Consider the following 19,415-nt stretch of genomic DNA (forward strand, 5'->3'; position numbering starts at 1 on the left):
CCTTGGTTGATCCTGGTGATGGCGGAGGTGATCCCAGTGAGATCCTGGTGCGGTCCCAGTGATCCCAGAGAGCTCTCGGTGATCCCATGGCTGATCCCAGTGCAGTCCCAGTGATTCCCTGGCTGATCCCAGTTGTAGCCCTGGTGTCTGGTGTGGCTCTGGTGATTCCAGGGGTAATCCCAGGGACATCTTGGTGTGATCCCAACAGGATCCTGGCGATCCCATGGCTGACCCTGGTGTGGTCCTGGTGATCCCGCAGCTGATCCCAGTGTAGCCCTGCTGTCTGGTGTGGCCCTGGTGATCGTAGGGGTGATCCCGGGGTGATCCCGGTGGAATCCAGGTGGTCCCATTGCTGATCCTGGTGCGACCCCGCTGATCCCGTGGCTGATCCCAGTGTGGCCCTGCTGTCAGGGGTGATCCCAGTGATCCCGGCGGTGATCCCAGTATGATCCCGACAATCCCGCAGCCGATCCCGGTTTGGTCCCAGTGATCCCGGGGAGCTCTCGGTGATCCCACAGCCGATCCGGGTGTGGCCCCGGTGATCCCGGGGGGTGATCCTGGCAGGATCCCGGTCACCCCGCGGCACACCCCGGTTTGGTCCCGGTGATCCCGCCGACCCTCCGGCTGATCCCGCGGCGGCCCCGGTGATCCCGGAGGTGATGCCGGTGTGATCCCGGTCCCGGCCCGCCCGGGGGGGAGCGGAGCGGAGCGGAGCGGGCTGGGGCTGGCGAGCGGCGGCGCGGCGGCGCGGCGGGGAGGAGCCGGGAGGCCGGGGCGGACTCGGCGGCGGGCGGCGGGCAGGGCAGGGCAGGGCACGGCGCGGATGGCGGGGCCCCGCCGGCGGCCGCTGCAGCGCGGGGCCCGGCGGAGGATGTGAGGCGGCGGCGGCGGAGCCGAGCCCCCGCCGGGCTCGGAGGGCGGAGAGGGGCCTCCCCCGCGGCGCGGCGCGGCCCGGCCCGGCCCGGCCCGGCCCGGCCTGGCCCTGCCCGCCCGAGGGGCCGCGCCTGCCCCCGCCGACAGCACCCGCCCGACCATGGGGGACTTCTACGACCCGGAGCACCCCACCCCGGAGTAAGCGCGGGCCGCGCCGCCGACCGTTCCCCCCCCTCCCCAACCCCCGCCGCGGCCTAAGGCCGGCCGGGCTCCCGGCCCCACGGCCCGCCGCCCGCCGCACCGGGCCGCCCGCCCCGCGGGGAGCCGCCGGGGCCGGGCCGGGGTTGTAGGGGGGCCGGGGCTCCTCCGCTGCCCCTTCCCTCCTTCCCCGGGGCGCGTCGGGCGGGCGGCCGGGGTAGGCCGCGCATCCCCGGCCTCGCGTGAGCGCCGCGGCCGGGCGCCGGCGGGCGGAGGCCGGGGAGGGTGGCGGTGGTGGTGGCGGTTGTGGTGGGGGGGAGCGGAGCGCCGGGGCCGGGGGTGGCGGGGCCCGTCCCTGCCCTGCCCGCCCTCCCCGGCCCTGGGGGCGGCGGGGCCCGGGCCCCCGGCCCGGCGGGACAGCGCGGAGGGAGGCCGGGCGGTGAGTGCGGACGTGTCCCGGCCTCCCCAGGGGGCCATTTTTCCGCACCTTTTAAAAAAATTATTATTATTCCCCCCTCCTCGGTGTTTATTTTTTTATTTTGCCCCTTGCGTCCTTCCCTCAGCAGCCCCCGGGCTGGTCCCTGCCCTGACCCCATTTTCTGACAGGAGGAAGGAGCCAGGCCAAAGTGGGGAGAGCAGCCTAATGGCCGGTGAACTCTGGTTCTCCTCCCCGCTGGGGATTTGCACTAACCCCACCGACACCGTGCCAGGGCCGCCGGCTTTATCGCTGCTTCTGAGCAAGCCATTCAGTTCCTGCTGGTAGCGGTGGGCTCTCTTCCCCCCCCCCCCCTTCCTTTCTTCTTGCTTCTCAACGCTATTTTTGCATTTTTAGACTTCCTTCGCGAGGGATTTGGATGCTTCGTAAACTTTGCGCGTGCGGCGTCCCCGCACGCCTCTGTGCGGTGGTTGGATTGGGAGCTAAGCTAAAAATGGCACGTTTTGAGCAAGGACGACAGAGCAGACCTTTCTGAGCGAGCGCTACGCGTTCTGTCCGTGCCCACCTGGAGCAGCTGGGGGTCTGTTTCAGCTGAAACGATGCTGGCGGCTGAGCCTTCTAAAGTTAGCGAGAGATGGAGGATTTAGTTTTGAATGCAGGTTGTGTTTCGCTAGACGGGGCTCCTGCCTTTCTCCTGGGACGGGAGGGCCTGGAGCAAGCCCTGCACCCGATTTACGGGAGCTTAACCCCGGCGGGGAGCAACGGTGCCATCCTGAGCGACCCTCCGGGTTCAAACGACTCTCCCGTCTGTCCAGAAAGTTTTCGGTATTTTCTCTTTTTAGTTTAGAGCGCAAAGGATCCCGTCCAAATACTAGCTTGTTCTGACTTTGGGGTTTTCCTGGGGGTGTGTGTTCCCGGCTGCGACGCTGGAAGCTGTCAGGAGGTGCTCAGGTGGTTTGAGGAGCCTTGTGTCCCCGTGCCTGCCTCGAAGCCCGGGAGTCGCGGTCGCTGCTTCGTTAATGGCCTGTCTTATTTAGGATGCGCCCTTCCCAGCTTGAGAAAGAGCTGGGGAAGCTCATTTCAGGCTTTTAGCTTGAGAAGAGGATTATTTGCGGTCGCGCAGCCGTGGTGTTCCTCGGGGGCGAGGGTACCTCGAGGTTCGTCGTCTCCTTCCCCGCTCTCAGTGTCGCGACGTTAGAAATGCCCCGCGCGGCGCAGGAACCGGTCGGGCATTTCCAAAGAGCGCCGTTAAGAACAAAGCGTGATGGCCGCGGGACGTTTGCCGCTGCGGGGGACGGCGGCCCGGCTCCCGGCCCGGCCCCGCTGCGGGGCGCGATGAGGAGGGACGCGTGCGGTTCGTTTTTCGGAGTTGGTTGTGTAGCTCGTGGCGTTGGAGTTGTGCTGCTGCGAGACGCGGAGAGCCGCGGTCAGAGCTCGGTGGTGGAAGCGGAGCCTGGCAAATCATCCGGCTCAGCTTTATTTTTTCGGGGGGGTTATTCACAGAATGGTTTGGGGTGGAAGGGGCCTGCAAAGATCATCCAGTCCGACCCCTGGGCAGGGACGTCTCCCGCCAGATGAGGCTGCTCGGAGCCCGGTCCTGCCTGGCCTTCAGCACTGCCAACGATGGGGCGTCGCTGTTGCTGCGGTGCAGCTCCGCGCCGGCTGGAGGAGGTGGGATATCGAGTCGGGGAGCTGGACTGCGCGACTCCTTGGTGGCGTTTACCGGAGTTTTCCTGCTACCGGAGAGACTCTGGCCGGTTTTCGCCGGGTGGGTCGCCCTCTGCGTCTCGCTGGGCAGCCGGAGCTCAGGTTCTTGAGAACTTCAGCGTCCAGCAAAAGCAGCTTTCCTCGCCTCTTCGGCTGCTCGCGTCGGGGCCAGCCTGGATCCTTGAGTCTGGAGCCACCGCCAAGCTCTGCAGCTTCTCCCTGGAGCTGCCCGATGCCGACCTGGACCTGCTCGATGGATATTTGCGTCACAGGCCGTGAGCAGAAGCAGCTTCCCCTCTTCGTGCCGTTCCTGGAGCTGCAGCGGTGCAGCCGACGCCGCCGAGCCGGGGCCGAGCACGCGCTTCCTTTGAGAAGACACCGAGATCGTCCCTGGCCGCTGCGTACCAATGGTGGAAAACCCTCTTTTTTTTAATTAACGTGAATCGGTACGGATTCAAACAGCCTAAAACGTCAGGATTTTGGCCATGACTAGTACTATTTTTTTTTTTTTTCCATGTTTTGCAGCTGTAGAGACTCCCGGGCTGTTCGGTGTTCGTGTCGCTTTGGGACTTGATCATTTTTTGCTTCCCGTAGGCGTCTGGATTCTACTTTCCGCTATTCTCTCGGGACAACGATCGATAACGTTGGTGCCCTCGGCACCAGGCGGACGCTGCTGGCAAACGTTAAAGATCCGAATTCGAGTCCTCGAGTACGTCGTTGGGATCCGTCGGGAAGGGAAAGGCTCGGAAACACACTCCTGTATTTCCCTCCGGACGCTTTGTGGAGCAGAATAGTGACGGTCCCACGGGGTGCGGAATCGGGAGGAGTCGGGGAGAAGCTTGGCTCTCGCTGCCTGAGCCTTAACGTCTCTGAAAAATCTTTATTTAAAGGAAATTTGTACGTTTGGATTTGTCTCGGTCACCGGGCCGGCCAGTGAGTTATCGGACAAATTTCTCACTTGGATTTATTATTTTTGATGTTGCCTTGGGACAATTCCCAGCTGGACCCAAACTTTCTGAGGCCGGTTGCTCGCAGCGGAGCCGAATTAAATGCGATCGTTTATCTGCAGGTTGGGTTTCTCCAGGTTGGTGACGTGGACACCCCTGTTCCTCTCTTCTCTTGCCTTTTCCCTGCTCCATCCGCAGCGCTTTTTTGGGACCGCTGCCCGGTTCTCCTGAAAACGAAGCCTGAGGTTTGGAGCGTTGCTCTTGGAGAAGTCGTCTTCTCCCTGGTTTGGAGTACCCAGCTTTGGGCGTTCCTGTCGTTGTTGGGTTTTGGGGGAGGAGGACCTCTTGGCTTGTCCTTCTGCCCCGGATTCTCTGTTCCGCCTTCTCCGTCTGCTTTCGATCCAGAACCGCGGCGTGCAGCGAAGGCAGGGGAGATCTGCAGCGTTTCGCTTCAGGGGAAATGAAAAAAGAGAGAAAAAAGAAAAAAGGTGGGCATTTTGGCGTCGAGCAGTTGAGGTCCCTGTGGTTTCTGCCAACTCGGATGCCTGGAAACAGGGAAACCGTGCGTTTTTCCAGGAGCTGGCTGCGCCTGAGCACGCTGGGAGCGCTTTTTTCCTTTCCTTTCCCACGTTTTAGGTCTGCGGATCGGAGTGACCGAGGACGGAGCGAGGGGTGCGAACGGGACAGGGCGAGCCGTGGCCTCGGGATGCCTCACTGGGAGGGTGCGCTGAGCCGTCAAATTCCTCAAAACCGAGGAAATTTAGCGGCCACCCAGGCGAGATATTGAGAGTTCCAAGTTGTTCCGTGAACGCGCGCGCGGATAGTTACGCACTCGTACGCAAGAGCGGCTAATGTATAAACTCAGCTCGGATAAAACTCTGGTCGCTGGGAAAAGCGACGGAGAAATCCCTGGCTTTTGACAGGAGAAGGCTTTCGGATGGCTCTCTTGTCTGTCTTGTTCCTCGTTTTCCCTCTGCGGTGGGACGTTTTCCTTGCGGTGGCTCGAAGCGGGCTGGAAGCGGGTAGGTGTCGGCCTTCGTCAGAGATCTGGTGACAGAATTCTAAATATAATTTGTTTGTGTGTATATTTAGCCCGGGAGAAGGGATTTATAAACGCCTATTTTTAATAGACACCGAAACAGAAGGAAAAATGAACGTTTGCCGCATCTCTTTGACCTTTGTCGTGCTTAATAGACCGATTGCCTCTTGTTATATCGACGATCATTTCGATTTATTCAATCCGCTGCTTTGGTGCGATGTCCTTGGCGCTGCGGGAAGCGACGAGGAGCCGGGGCTCGGGCCGTCGCCGGTGGTTTAAAGCCCGCGTCTGCGTTTCCCCGCGGGCAGGGCCGTCGGGAACGGCGGCGCTCGTGACGTCTTACGGCGTCCCGCTTCGGTTTTGGCTTTCCCTGCCGGAACTGCTGGGATTCATTGAGACAAAGTCTCGAGAACGTCAAAGTGCCGCTCTCTGCTTTTTGTAGGTTTGGTAGGACACTTGCTGGAAAAGATGATTTTATTTTTTCCCTTGACTTTTCACTTTTTTTTTTTTTGGTAAACTTCCTTAAAAATGCTCCGTCCCGGCAGCTGCCCCTCTCCAGCAAGCCTCAGCCTTTTGGAATCCACCCCCGAGGCTGCCATCCCCCAGAGCATCCCCCTGACAGCCCCGGGGGCTGACGTGGCGTGGAACCTGAAATCCAAGAGAAACGCGGGCCAGGAGTCAGAACTTCGCCCAAAATATTGACGCGGGAGGAAGAGGCGTCAGCCTGGGTGTGAGGAAGGAGCTGGACCCCGAGCAACGCTTGACCTTAAACAGCATTTTGCGGACCAAACGCGGATTCCCGCCGGCGTTACCCGCCGTCACTCAAAGATTTTACAGTTTCCACAGCATCGCGTTGCGATTGTACCATCGCCTTTCTACTTGAAATGCATCAGCGGAGGTTTTGCAGCTGGAAATAAGAAGCCCGTTGCTCCGCGTTAGCAGAAGACAATTGTTTTTAAGATTTGCTGCCTTCTGTAGCGTCAATGTCCAGCAGAAAAAAACTCCAGACCCTAAGAGAGCATGGAGAGGGGGGCCCGTGCCGACCTCGTGGAGTTCAACCAGGCCAAGGGCAAGGTCCTGCGCGTGGGTGGGGGCAATCCCAGCACAAATCCAGGCTGGGGGGGAATGGATGGGGAGCAGCCCTGAGGAGAAGGACGAGAAGCTCAACGTGAGCCGGCAACGTGCGCTCGCAGCCCGGAAACCAACGGCACCCTGGGCTGCACCCCCCGCAGCGTGGGCAGGGGGCGAGGGAGGGGATTCTGCCCCTCTGCCCCGCTCTGGTGAGACCCCCCTGCAGCGCTGCGTCCAGCTCTGGAGCCCCCAACAGCAGAAGGCCGTGGAGCTGCTGGAGACGGTCCAGAGGAGGCCACACAGATGCTGGGAGGGCTGGATGCCCCATCCCTGGAAACATCCCAGGCCAGGTTGGCCGGGGCTCTGAGCGACCTGATCCGGTTGGAGATGTCCCTGCTCCGTGCGGGGGGTTGGGCTGGGTGGGATTTGAAGGTCCCTTCCCACCCAAACCGTTCCGCGGTTTTGTGGTTCTAAGGCTTGCTCGCACGGCTCGTTCCCAGCTTGCACTGTTGTTGCACGCAGCAGTGTAGAGGAGGACGAAGGAGGTTGAATTTATCTCTTCCTACAGCCGTTTCCCTGGCGTCACCTTGCGTTTAGCATCGCCGCAGCAACCGGCCGCGGTGTTGCAGGGCGCAGGTTTGCGCTCGTTAGCTCTCATTTCTTCTCGCCGCGTTAGGCTGGCTTTAATCTCACTGAAACAGTTTGATTCCAAGCGCTCCGCTCTCCAGGAGCTGGTGTTGCGGGGAGCTTGGGTTTATTTTCCGTTCCTGAATTGAGAGCAACTCCCAAGATGTCTCCCGCTGCTGACTTAACCTGCCGGGCGGGTTTTGTCCTAGAAGATTAAACTTCATCGACGATCGTCTCAGAAATAAATACGCTAAGGATTCGATATTAAAGCGGCGACCTTAAGCTGGGCTTGGGCGTTGCGGCGTTTTGTTTGCGGCGCTGAGACAACAGAGTTTTTTGGGGCGCAGGTTGCGATTGCTACCCTGGGAAGTCTGAACGCAGGGAGCCTGAGTTTTGGAAAGCGTCTTCTTGTTGAATTTGGGGGGGAGTTTGGGGTAAAGACAGGACGTTTTGTGAACGCCGTGGTGAATTACGGAAGAGCGTCGCGTACGTGTCTGCGAATTGGAAGGTGCTCTCGCCCGGGTGACTCACGGTGAAAAAGGACTCGAAAATTTGGGATTTTGACCTCCGCGTGAAGGTCGTGGGATACGTCTGTCACCAGCTCTCCTGCTGGGGATGCGGGGATGGGACTGCTCCGGCCGGCTTTCTCTTTTGGGGAGAAGGGGATACCGGGGGGCCGCGAGGTGATGCATCTCCGCGCCCGGCCTTGCGGGTGGTGTGTGTCCGACTGGCGCGGGTTTTTCCGCCTCACCCGGTGACGCCAGGCTCCTCGGGGCCACCAGCCGGGCCGGCAGTGAGGCGGACTTCCGCCAGCCTGGCCTGCGCTCCGCGACGGGGAGAAATCTTTATTTGCGAGGCCTTTGAGGGGACAAAGATGGCCCGCGGTGCCTGGGTGGGGGTTTGTCGCGCAGCCCCGGTCAGGTCGGGTTAGGAATTTGCTCGCCCTCGGCTGGGGCGCTGCCGGCTGCAGCTCTGTTCCTGCTGATGGGCCGCGGAGGCCGAGGAGAGGTAGAAACCCCCGTGATTTTTCGCAATCCAGAAATACAGAAAGAAGCCGCCCGCAGAAGCCGCGGCGTAGCCTGGGGAGCCCTTCCCCACCCCGTGCCTGCCTCCGAGGGAGGGGCATTGCCTTCCTGCTGTGGTGGGGTTTTTTTCCCCCCCCTTTTTAGCACGCAGCCCTAATTACCCCCAGCCTTGCTGGGCTCGGATGAAGCCTCACCGTCCCCGCGCGGCGGCCCGAGCTGCTGACTCCTTTGCCGAGAGCGAAGCCCTGTGCTGGTTGCCGTGATCGTAAGTCAGCTCAGATATTTTTGATTCTTTACTTTTAAAAAAAAAAAAAAAAAATCAGGATGCTTGCAGGTTCCTCGCCTTCCTCTGCTTCCCCTCTGGCCGCTTTGGAGAGGCGCTGGTGTAACCGGAGCCTCGCGTTGTGTGGAAGCTGGGGGCAGCCCCTCGCTTTTCAGCGGGATTTAAAGACTGAAATTATTTTCCTGCCCTCGAACATCTTTTAAATTAATTAGAGCAGCTTCGTTCAGCACACGCTGCGCTTGTTCTGTGCAACGGTGATTGCATGGGGTGGGATTTGAGCAAAATTAAGAAAAAAATTGGGTTTTTTTCCTACTAATTCCGCAAATTCCCTCCCAGCCCAGAAACGTTACCGGCGTCTAACCTGCCAGCGCCCGCAGATGCTGTGCCGTGCCGGTCGAGCCGAACGTGACCGTCCCCGCCGTACGCTGCCGGGAATTTTGGCAGGAGGCTGGCGCTTGCTTTCTCTCCTTTTATTAATGAACTCGGAGGGTGTTTACTAAAAATCTGCTTCTGGTGGTGCGGATGCTGTTCAGAGATGTTTGAAAACGTCCGTGGCCTGATAGCTGGGGAAGAAATGGAGGTGGGATGGTGGGGAGGTGGATAAAAAAAAGTTGGGAATGGGATAGCCGCCGTAGTGACTTGTTCCGGTTGCACACAGGCTGTTGCAGAGCTTGGAACTGGCCCCGGAGCGTTTAAGCCTGGCCTAACCCCGGCTGTCGGAAGGAGATTTTTCATTTCTGCCCCTTCAGTTGTTAGAAATTGTTCGGTGAGGTGGTGGAAACGAGCGGGGAAATAACGGACCTTGCCTCGCGTGCCGCAAGCAGCCGTGCGCCCGGACGCCGGGAGAGCTTTTTGGTGCGTAAAGCTGCCGCGGAGCGTTGGTTTTGATGCAGTTTTGGGTTTTCTTTGTGCAAGCCCTGCCCGTCCGTCCCGTACCCCGCTGGGACAGAGCGATGCCAAACATCCTGCGTTTTCCCTTGATGTCGGGCCCTCCTGCGTTCCGGGAGGTGACGAAGCGGAGGTGATAAACTGCATTTGGGTTGGATCCCGCCTCGTCCTTCCCCAGGGGCGAACAGCTCAGGGGTGTGGGCTCATTTTAGGAGTTAATGGCGTCAGGTAGGGTCCTTTTGTCTCTGTTTGCGCCTGATCCTGCCCAAAGGAGGTGATTTTGAGGCAGGGATTACCTGCAAAGTGATCCTATTTAAATTCTGTTGGTGGGTGACGCCAACTCTAAAAGCTGCTGCTGAAATCTCTCCTTCCCCGCTCCAGGAGGAGGAGGAAGAGGAGGAGGAGGAGGAAGCTTTCCAAGGATGATGCTCCCACGGTGCTGAGCCGGAAGCCGCGGTTTTGAGTCAGGCTGGGGGTTTGCGCCCTCTCTTTTTGTCACCGTTCTGTCCCCCGGCCTGTCCGCGTCCGTGTGGCTGCTCTGCCGGTAAATCCCGTGCCCAGCTGCCGTGGGGACAGCGTCGCTGACGATGATCGCTGTCAGGATCTCCAGCTTGGTTTCTCCTTTGGACGTGCCCTGGCGCTGAGGAGAAAGGGGAAAGCGGGAGCCGTGCGCGTGGTGGTGAGTGTGGGAATTCCCCGGCAGTTTTGGGGAAGGAGCGGGGTCCTGGGATGCTTTTGCTGGAGCAGGAGACTGGAGACCACTGGAAATCGTTTGCTCCTTAACTGGGGCCTTTTCCTGAAGCAGATCGTAGCTTCTCTGGAATGCTGGTGTTATTAACATACAGCTAATTAAATAATTAGGAAATGAAACTTCGGCCAAAAAAAACCCAAACCTCAACCTGTGGCTTCTCAATGCTCGTACCAATCTCTCTTTTCCTCTGACCCACCTTCCTTTGCAAGAGAAGCAGCAGCAAAAGCAAACTGGTTTCCAAAAATCCTCCTTTCCCCCCTTTATTTCTTCCCCTTCTCTTTAGGGTTTGGCGGTGGGGACCCTGGGAAGGGTCTGCACGGGCTCCCCGGGCCCCGGGGCTTCCTGCCTGGCGTGGGCAGAAGTCTCTTCCATCATTTTAGCTCGTGCCATTTATTTTTTTTTTAAATTGAGCCTGTGTTTTCCCCGGCTCCAGAGAACGGAGTGTAATTGTTGATAGTAAAAATCACGATAATGATTTAAAAATTATTGTCGTTTTGAAGAATATTGTGTGGTGATGCCTCTCGAATCCGTTCTCTCCAGCCGGATGGGAGACGGGACGGGGGACTGGGCTGAAGTGGAAGCCGCAGCTGTTGAGTTTGGGGTTTTTCTCGGTTTACAAAGTTCGTTTCGAGGCGGTGTATCAGGACGGGGCGTTCACCGATGCTGGCAGGTGACTCCGTACCAGTAACCCATAATCTGTCTTAAAAGAAAACCCCCTTTGTGACACGCTTGCGGCTGTGCAGGATGGCGCTCAGCCCTTTGCGTTTTTGGTAAAAGAAAGCAGAAATACCGATTTTTCCGTGTATTCACCTCCTTGTTTTCCCGTTCTTTCAAATTCCAGCGCAGGAGAAACGCTGCCTCCTCCCCTGCTCCAAACTTAAAGCTCCAAACCCGGAGAAAATGCAGATTTTTGGCAAGCAGGGGGTGGGAAGGCAGGATTTGGGGGGTGTGCTGCAGGGACAGGTATGCTTCCAGCTGCCTTGACCTCATTTTCTGCCTCCCAGCTTCTGTTTAAATAAGATAATTGACACTGTTAGGGATTTATTTATTTTTTTTTTCCCTCCCCTCCTCTGCGCGCTTTAGCCTTTCCCCTCCCCGTGGCTTTTTGGGGGAAGGAGCGGGGTTGTCTATTAACTTCCCTGCTTTTTTTTTTAATTTTTTTTTTTTTTTTTCCTGGTTGTACATTATCCGGTTGCGGTGCGGTATTTTTGGGAGCAGGCTCACGTTTGGGTATTACAAGCCCAGAACAGTTGGCGGCAATTCAGCCCCGTGTTTCGGTTAATCGTAGGCACCGTGTGCTTTTGTCCTTGTTTTTTATCTCTAGCTGGCCGCGTTAGAGATTAATAAAGCCAAGAGCGATGGCGCTTCAGCCCGGTGAGTGTTTGACCGAACTCTTCGCTTTTGAGCGTGGCAGGAGCTGACGGGGAGCGGCGGCCAGTGACCGTCCACAGCGTCTGCGGCGGCAGGAGCAGCCCGCCGTCGCCGGCCGTTCTGCGGTGAAATCTGCGGAGGCTTTGCCTTTTTGGCTTTGGGACCTTGCTGGAACCGCAGATTTCCACCCGAAGCCTTTGGTTTTCCTTCCGGTTGCTTGGGTGAAGGCGCCGGTGTTAACGTGCTGGATCCACCACCAGCATCCCCACGCTGGCCGGACATTTCAGGCTTAAGCTGGCCTAAGCAAAACAAGCGGGAGGTCGGGATTTCCTCCCGTTGAGCGCTGAGGTTTTGCATTTTCTTTCCTTTCTTCAGGAAAACAAGGTGATTGCCCAGGCAGGTAGGCTTTCAGATGGACCTATGCTAATGCCCGCAGCCTAAAGCCAGGTATTTTTGGGCTCCGGGAGTTGTTAGTCTTGCAGATGCTTAGATAAGAAGAGCTTTAGGCTTCCAGATTTCTCTCTTAGGAAGAAAATGAGGAAGGAAAAAAAAAAAAAAGGACATACAGGAGGTGAGGCTGCTCAGGTTTTGTCTTGGTGCAGACCAGCGTTTGTCATTCAGATTTCGGAAGCCTGGAGGTGTTTTTTTTTTTTTGTGGTTTTTTTTTTTGTTTGCTTTTTTTAGCCTGAGCAAAGCTGTTTGAGCATCTAAGAAATGCTGGAGCTGCTGAAGCTCAGAATCAAAACACGCCCTTATTTTTTTATTAACGTGCCGGCGACAAACCTGGGCTGTTTCTGTGAGTGGGAAAGCTGAAGGAATGAAAACGTGGGGGAAAAAAAAATGCTCTGTAAGGCCGCTGTTAAATATAACAGAGAATATAAAGAATTTTGGTGGAAATGGGGTCCGTAGGCTTAAAAAAGCCTTTCCAGCAAACGCAAACCCCTCTGTGCGGCGTGGGGATTTGGGATTTACTGCTGCCGTGGTGGCTGTTAGGTGCGGTTGTGTGTTTGCGGGGTGTGTGGAGCGCATTTTCCCATCCCCTAACTGCTGTTTGTCATTCGTTAGTCACATCTGACCAGCAGAATAATTCCTTGACATTTTACTTTAGGGGCAGACTGATTTTTGGGTTTATTTTTCAAAAGACACTGATACATAGGGCTGCTGTAGATAAAGAGAAGATGGTACATTTTCTTGTTTGTTGATTTTTTAAAAAATTAATTTATTTATGGTAGAGGTCTTCAGTTCTGCGTTATTTTGGGTTTTGACCAACCCTTTCCCTTCACATTCTCACGGATGAGCCACGAAGTCCGTGAATTCAGTTTTAATAACCCTCTTCCTTTTACGTACCTGCAGCTGGCGAGGCGCCGCTGGAGGGGAACGAGCGGGATTGCTCCAAACCTGCTGGAAAACCTCCGGCTCGCGCGGCTGCATGGATCCCCGGCTCGCGTGCGCTCTGGTGCCGGCTCTCCTGCGTGCCGGCCGCCGCGCTCCTTCCTCGGGCTCGGAACGCGGGGAGTTTCTGTGACGTCCAACCCGGCGCTGGAGGAATTTGGCGATAGGTTTTTGGAAATCTCTGTCTGGTTTTTTTTTTTTTTTTGATCTGGGGCGGAGGAAGAGGCTGGAAACGGAGACGGGATCCGGAACCCGAGCTGCCTCCCTCCTTTTTTACGGCTGAGCTGCGCGGGGGCACCCGTAGCGAGGTGGGACCGCTTTCTGCTGGTGCTGGGGGGTAATTCCGCAGGGACGAGCGCTTGGGCGTAGCTGGCTGCAACACCTCTGCAGCAGGGGAATACTGCCGTTCCCCTTCTGAGAAGAATTACTGCTCTGTCCACTGGAAATGAAATTATTCATATAATCTAATTGATTTTATTCGTATAATCATCCGTACAAGATACCTTACCAGTAACGTCACATCTGCTTCATTCTTACGTGTTCTGCTCTAAGCAACCAGCTTAATTCATGCAGCACCTTCTATTTTATCCCTTCCTCACTGCTTTCCATCTTTTAATATTTTGATTTCTCACTTGCCACCCTTTAAGCTGCTCAAATTTTAACACTTTTCCCGTTCCAAGGGCAGAAAAGTCTCCCTACCAAGCGGCTTGAGAGCGGCCGGATCATCCTAACGCAGCTCGCTTTCTCCTGCAAGGTTTTTCTCAGAGTTTTGAAGGATCTCAGCTAGCTTTTTTCCCCTTCACTATATCGCGGTTTTCTTGCCGGTGCTCTGCCGTCCGCTTTCGTGGAGCGATTGTTTCGAGGCAGCGGATGCTGAGGCCGCTCTACCAAGGCGGCATCTTGTCCAGGAAATCTGCCGCTGTGGCTTTGGGCAGGACGTGAGCTTAGAGCTGGCCTGGATCGGGCCGTGATTCCGGCTGTTTTGTAGGCATGCCGTCTTGGGAAGTGAGAATTTTATTCTTAGCGTTCCGTTCTTGAGACCTCTGCTTTGTGTACTTGCCAGCGTTTTAGCTTAATACTGATTTTATGCAACGTTCCAGCAGCGAGAGCAAAAATGGCTTGCTAAGAGGAATTAATGACTTCCTTTACTCTTAAACGGGTTATTAATTACAAGTACTAATCTTCGTTACCTGTCTCCCAATACAGAGCTACTTAAATCTGTGTTCTTGGGTATAAAGAGACAGTTATTTCCAAATTTTTTTTGATTGGGGCCACCGGCCGTTATCTGTTGGTTGTTACACTGCGCTGTATCCCGTGTCTGGTTATGGATGTCCTGAAAAATCTTCCCAGAATGGTTTAGGTTGGAAAAGAACCCTCGAGATCTTCGAGAACAATGTTCGTGTTGGGTCTTAGCTGCGCTAGACCTGTCCTCGCCCTGTGGAAACGCTTGTGTTCCGCACTCAGAAGATGTGACTGTCCGCAGCGTCGGTGTCCTGGAAGGCTCAAACTCCGCTTTCTGTAATCCTAAAAATGAAAATTCATTTTAGGCACGGATTTTTGTCAAAGTGCTGGTTCTTAGGGGGCTTCTGACCTTTGCATCAGCAGTATTTTGAATTCACGGCTTACTTAACCCCATTAAAGGAGAAGGACTTGGGGGTGCTGATGGGCGAGAAGCTCAACGTGAGCCGGCAACGTGCGCTCACAGCCCGGAAACCAACGGCACCCTGGGCTGCACCCCCCGCAGCGTGGGCAGGGGGCGAGGGAGGGGATTCTGCCCCTCTGCTCTGCTCTGGTGAGACCCCCCTGCAGCGCTGCGTCCAGCTCTGGAGCCCCCAACACCAGAAGGCCGTGGAGCTGTTGGAGAGGGTCCAGAGGAGGCCACGCAGATGCTGAGAGGGCTGGACGCCCCATCCCTGGAAACATCCCAGGCCAGGTTGGCCGGGGCTCTGAGCAACCTGATCCGGTTGGAGATGTCCCTGCTCCGTGCAGGGGGGTTGGGCTGGGTGGCCTTTGAAGGTCCCTTCCCACCCAAACCAGTCTGTAATTCTGTGATTCTATGAAATCACGTACGTACGTGCTCTTGTGTATGCCACAGCTTGCTTAAACCCGTGGCTCAATGGAAACAGCCCTGTTCTTGCAGCTGTCAGACTAATTAATAGCCTATTAATAAGCTTTATCAATTGGACGTGAGCTTTTGTAGAGGCAGGATGTCACCGCCCGTGATAGGTCTTTCCAGCAGGTTGCTCCCAGTTCTCAGTGGACGATGGTTTAAATGGGGAGGCAGGTGGTTATTGCTGTGCTCTCACCGCGTTGGCTCCCCGCTGGGGTTACGCAGAAACCGAGAGCTTTGACTTTCTCTCCCAGAAACCGATACTTCTCGATGAGCTGACGCTTGAAGTGAAATCTGTCAACCTTTTCTGTGAGAAATCTTTCACCGGGTCACTGCGACAGCGCCGAATTACGGCTCAAAAGCTGATAAAATTTAACAGAAATCCAGCTGAGAACTTCCCGTGTTGTTGTTCCTTCTCCTTCCTTGGAGGAGAAACGGCTTTGCTTGTGGCGTCGGAGTGAAGAACTTGAGGAAGCAAAGAAAAGCTGGGCTTTCCCGTTGGCTCAGCATTGGCAGGTTGGGTTGGGATGAACACGATGCTCCAAATTTGTTCACTGATGAGCGGCTAGCTTTCGAAGTAATGATGGATTAATTCTAGGCGTTGTGGTAAACAGCCAGGGCTGCAGGTCCATGGCAGGTCCTACAGCAGTGAGGTGTTCATAAGGATCTCTGATGTCTGGCGACGCGAGGGGCAGATACTGTTTCTGGGCTGCCAAAGGAAATACTGAAATCAAAAGAAAAGCAAATTCTGCTTCGTTCGCCTCGTTTTCAGGATCTTTATAGCTGCGTTAGCTCTGCCGTGTCTGTTGGAATGAGGTTCCGGCTGGTCTGCAGACCCTCAGAAGATGACACCAAGACAGCAGTTTGCTCAAAAAAATGTTTGCTCTGTCAAAGTCCGTGTGGAATTTTCAGCATTGAAATTATTGAGCTTCAAAACTGTGCCGTGCTGCCCTTGGGCGGTGATTGGCGTGTCTGCTTGATGTTGGCAGGGACATCTCTTGCAGGGTGGGGTTGGTAGGGTTGGTGTTACCCTCGCTCTGCGTCCCCGGGTCCGTCCCGTTTGCCGCGCCGGAGATCTAACGCTACGTTTCTCGTTTCTGCCTGATGTTTACACCTTCTTTTTCTGTTTTCTCTTGCATGTTTTCTCGGCTGGATTGCAATAGAGAAGAAGAAAATGAGGTGAGTAAAACTGGTTCCTTTCTTGGTGTAGCTCCTGAGACGTGCGCCAGCCCAACCTGGTGTCATGGTTTAACCCCAGCCGGCAACTGAGCCCCACGCAGCCGCTCGCTCGCTCCCCCACAGTGGGATGGGGAGAGAATGGAAAGAGTGAAAGCGAGAAGACTCGCGGGTCCAAAACGCAGCCCTGTACCGGCTGCTATGAAGAAAATTAACTATCCCAGCCCAAACCAGTACACCTGGTGAGCGACCTGTAGATCTCCTGAGTTGAGAGAGGGTCCGGGTAAAGCCAGTTGATGTTCTCCTGCGGTGCCTCTGGTTCTGTGGTTAAATCCAGGCAAGGAGGCAGCACCTCCAGTGCCGCGCGTGCTGTCTGCGCGCCGGGATGCGATAGCGGAGCACGACGGTGCCCTTGAGTCGTTCGGTGGAGGTTAGGCGCTGCTTTCTGCAGCGTGAGAAGTTGATTATTTAAGGGCTTAATCTGTGAAAAAAATGCAGTTTGCTGCATGTGACTCAATGAATTTAAGGAGAATGGAGAAAATTTGGAGGGACCGGAACAGTTTATAGTATTTCAACGTAGGAACAACTGCTGCTCAGGTGCTGTAGGACCGTTTCTGCTCCGTGTGTCCTCCCTGTGGCACGGCAGTGTTTTGAGGAACACTGTAAAACATGGAAGGAAGGAGAACTCCTACTGGAGAGCTTTTGCCAGTAGTTGCTACCCATGAAATTTCAAAAGCTACCTGTGGAGTACGTTTAAAATTCTGGAAGTCGTGTTCTGTTAAACTTGGTGGTATTTTGGAAGATAAATCCGTGGACGGGCAAGCGCGTGAGGGTGAAACATTTGTTCTGAAATACATCATTGCCTGGGAACCGTGAAAAGGGGAGGAGTAGAAGCTGGGCAGCTCCTTTTTTTTTTGCCTTCAGGTCCTGTGTTTTGTGTGAAGGTGGATGTAGCCAAACCTGGTTATTCGCGCCTGAGCTCGAATTTCAGATCTGTTGCGCTTGAAGTTGGAAAGATTTTGGTGAAAACATTGGCACATTTCCGTAACGCTGAATTTTGCACATAGAATCACAGAAGGGTTTGGGTTGGAAGGGACCTTCAAAGGTCATCTAGTCCAACTTCCCTGCACGGAGCAGGGACATCTCCAACCGGATCAGGTTGCTCACAGCCCCGGCCAACCTGGCCTGGGATGTTTCCAGGGATAATTTCACAAAAGTTCTAGCAAGGAAGAAAACTCTTGAATGCCGATGCACTCAGCTGTATTTTAAAATCTCAATGTATTTTTTTAGATATATAATTGGGATGATGGGTGAATCCAGTCTCTGGTAAGAATCTGGACTCAGATTTGGGGAGGCTCTCTCCAGTAGACATCGGGGTGTGGCTGACTCCCTTACTCTTCCATGATTCCAAGACATATACACAGGTTGGGGTAAAAAGGGGTGGATTTCTGGTCGTGTAGGGATAATAACTGACCCAGCAGACCTCAGAAATGACGTTCCCTTGCTCTTCGGGGGGCTGAGCCCAGTGTCCTCGGGGAGGATGGCCTCACTAGCATTCAGATGTGTAGAAACTCCTTCCAGACGGGCTGGACGCTTGATTTTGTCCTTTATTCTTCCGTGAATGAGTTGGTAGACACTTGTGTGTTGATCTCGGGATCCCTTCTGATGCGTGGATTCTTCCGAAAACAGGGGTAGCATTTTCAGCTGACCTTCTGGAGATGGTTGTGAGGCAGTCACGGAGAGAGGAGCGTGTTTCAAAGCCGGCCAAGTGTGTGGACAGGCACTTTTTTTTCAGGGTCACTGCCTGGATGCCCTTTTAGCCGCGGCGCTCGTTTGAGAGCACCCATGAAATGGCACCCTTGTAAATAACACCCGTTTAAAATGAGTGCTTTTTATTTTTTGCGCCTATTTTTTTCCAGAACCCAGCAAATCATCTGCTGGTAAAGTGTGCACGGTGCTGCGTTGGGTAGCCAAGACCAGGCATGTGGAGATCCTCACGTGGTTTCCATAATTAAAATAAAACCCCACGTATTTCATCAAAAATGAGGATATTTTTGTATATATGGTGTCCAGGAGCGCAGACGCAGTGAGATGGGGTTTGCATTCCACCAGTGTCTCATTTAATAATTGACTCTGGTGTCCTGAGCCTGAGCGGCTCCACGTTGTTTCACAGAAGTTAAAGAATAACAAAGTACGTAATAATTCACAGTGAGCTGCAGGAAACCGCTGCTGCCGCTGCCGGAGATGGGTTCCTGCAGTAGTTAGGGGAGTAAAACGCCCTCTCGGCACGGCGCGACAACGTCCGTCTTCAGGGATCGTGCTCCCGCGACAGAGCTCTTGTGTAGCTCTTGTGAGCCCTAAGCTTTGAATTAACTGGAGAAATGCCAAGATGGGCAAACATACGGTGCCCTATACTCCAAAAATCACGGGCTGGGATAAATGCACGTGGGTGGGAGCAATCCCAGCACAAATCCAGGCTGGGGGGAATGGATGGGGAGCAGCCCTGAGGAGAAGGCTGGGAGAGCTGGGGCTGTTCAGCCTGGAGCAGAGGAGGCTCCGGGGAGAGCTGAGAGCGGCTCCCGGTGCCCAAAGGGGGCTGCAGGGAAGGTGGGGGGAGACTCTTCAGCAGGGCCTGCTGTGACAGGACGGGGGTGGTGGGTTTCAGACAGAGGGAGCAGGTTCAGACCGGATGTAAGGGAGAAGTTTTTTACGCTGAGGGTGGTGGGGCACTGGCCCAGGTTGCCCAGAGAGGCGGTGGATGCCCCATCCCTGGAACCATCCCAGGCCAGGTTGGCCGGGGCTCTGAGCAACCTGATCTGGTTGGAGATGTCCCTGCTCCGTGCAGGGGGTTGGGCTGGGTGGGCTTTGAAGGTCCCTTCCAACCCAAACCATCCTGAGATTCTGTGAAATACATCCTGTAAGGTGAAAGGCTCCCGTGTTGAAGGAGCTCTATTGCTCCAGACGTGCTCAGTTTCCAAAGCCAGGGTTCCGTGGTGAGCGCTGGCACAGCAGCTTTCTTGGTGGAGATCCTGATGTCCTAGAGAAGATGACTTTCAGCTCGTTAGCGCCCAAAACGAACGGACTTGCTGTGGCACGCTCCAAGGTGTGACGAGTGAGATCCTGGGCGGGAGAGCTGCTGGCGGGATGCACGTGGAGCGTGTCGCAGTTGATTGTCCCCGAGGTGATGGAGTCGTCCCGCACAACTGAATCCTGGTGGGAATTCTTGGAGGTTGTTCTCTTAACACCGATCTACACCTGAGCCTGGGAACTTCTCAGGAGTTACTCATGACTGAGATAAGGCTCCGGGTGGGAGATGGGAAAGGACGCGGCTTAAAATTGCCGCTGTCGTTCTTGTTGGTCTAATTTGTGCTGAAACCAAACGCATCCAGGTGTGGTCTCCTGGGCTGTGAAACCAAACGCACTTGGAGCTTAAAAATGCCGGGCGTTTTGTGTCCTGGGACCACAGAAACGGCACAAATAAAGCGGTGCTATCTCTTTGGTTAACTTTATACGCCGAACTC

The 19,415-nt window shown here is 55.4% G+C and overlaps 1 protein-coding gene across 1 annotated transcript in view; it reads left to right on the forward strand.

Moving 5' to 3' along the window:
* The first annotated feature begins 921 nt into the window (after positions 1–921).
* SETD2 (SET domain containing 2, histone lysine methyltransferase) overlaps positions 922–19,415 on the forward strand; it is a 64,373-nt gene continuing 45,879 nt past the window's right edge. Inside the window, exons 1-2 of the mRNA XM_086741665.1 lie at positions 922–1,071; positions 15,882–15,897. Coding sequence (XP_086597791.1) covers positions 1,034–1,071; positions 15,882–15,897 — 54 coding nt within the window. The 5' untranslated portion in view covers positions 922–1,033. The remainder of the gene's footprint in view (positions 1,072–15,881; positions 15,898–19,415) is intronic.

This window comes from Chlamydotis macqueenii, chromosome 2, assembly GCF_036417535.1.
Source record: "Chlamydotis macqueenii isolate bChlMac1 chromosome 2, bChlMac1.mat, whole genome shotgun sequence".
Classification (NCBI taxonomy): domain Eukaryota; kingdom Metazoa; phylum Chordata; class Aves; order Otidiformes; family Otididae; genus Chlamydotis; species Chlamydotis macqueenii.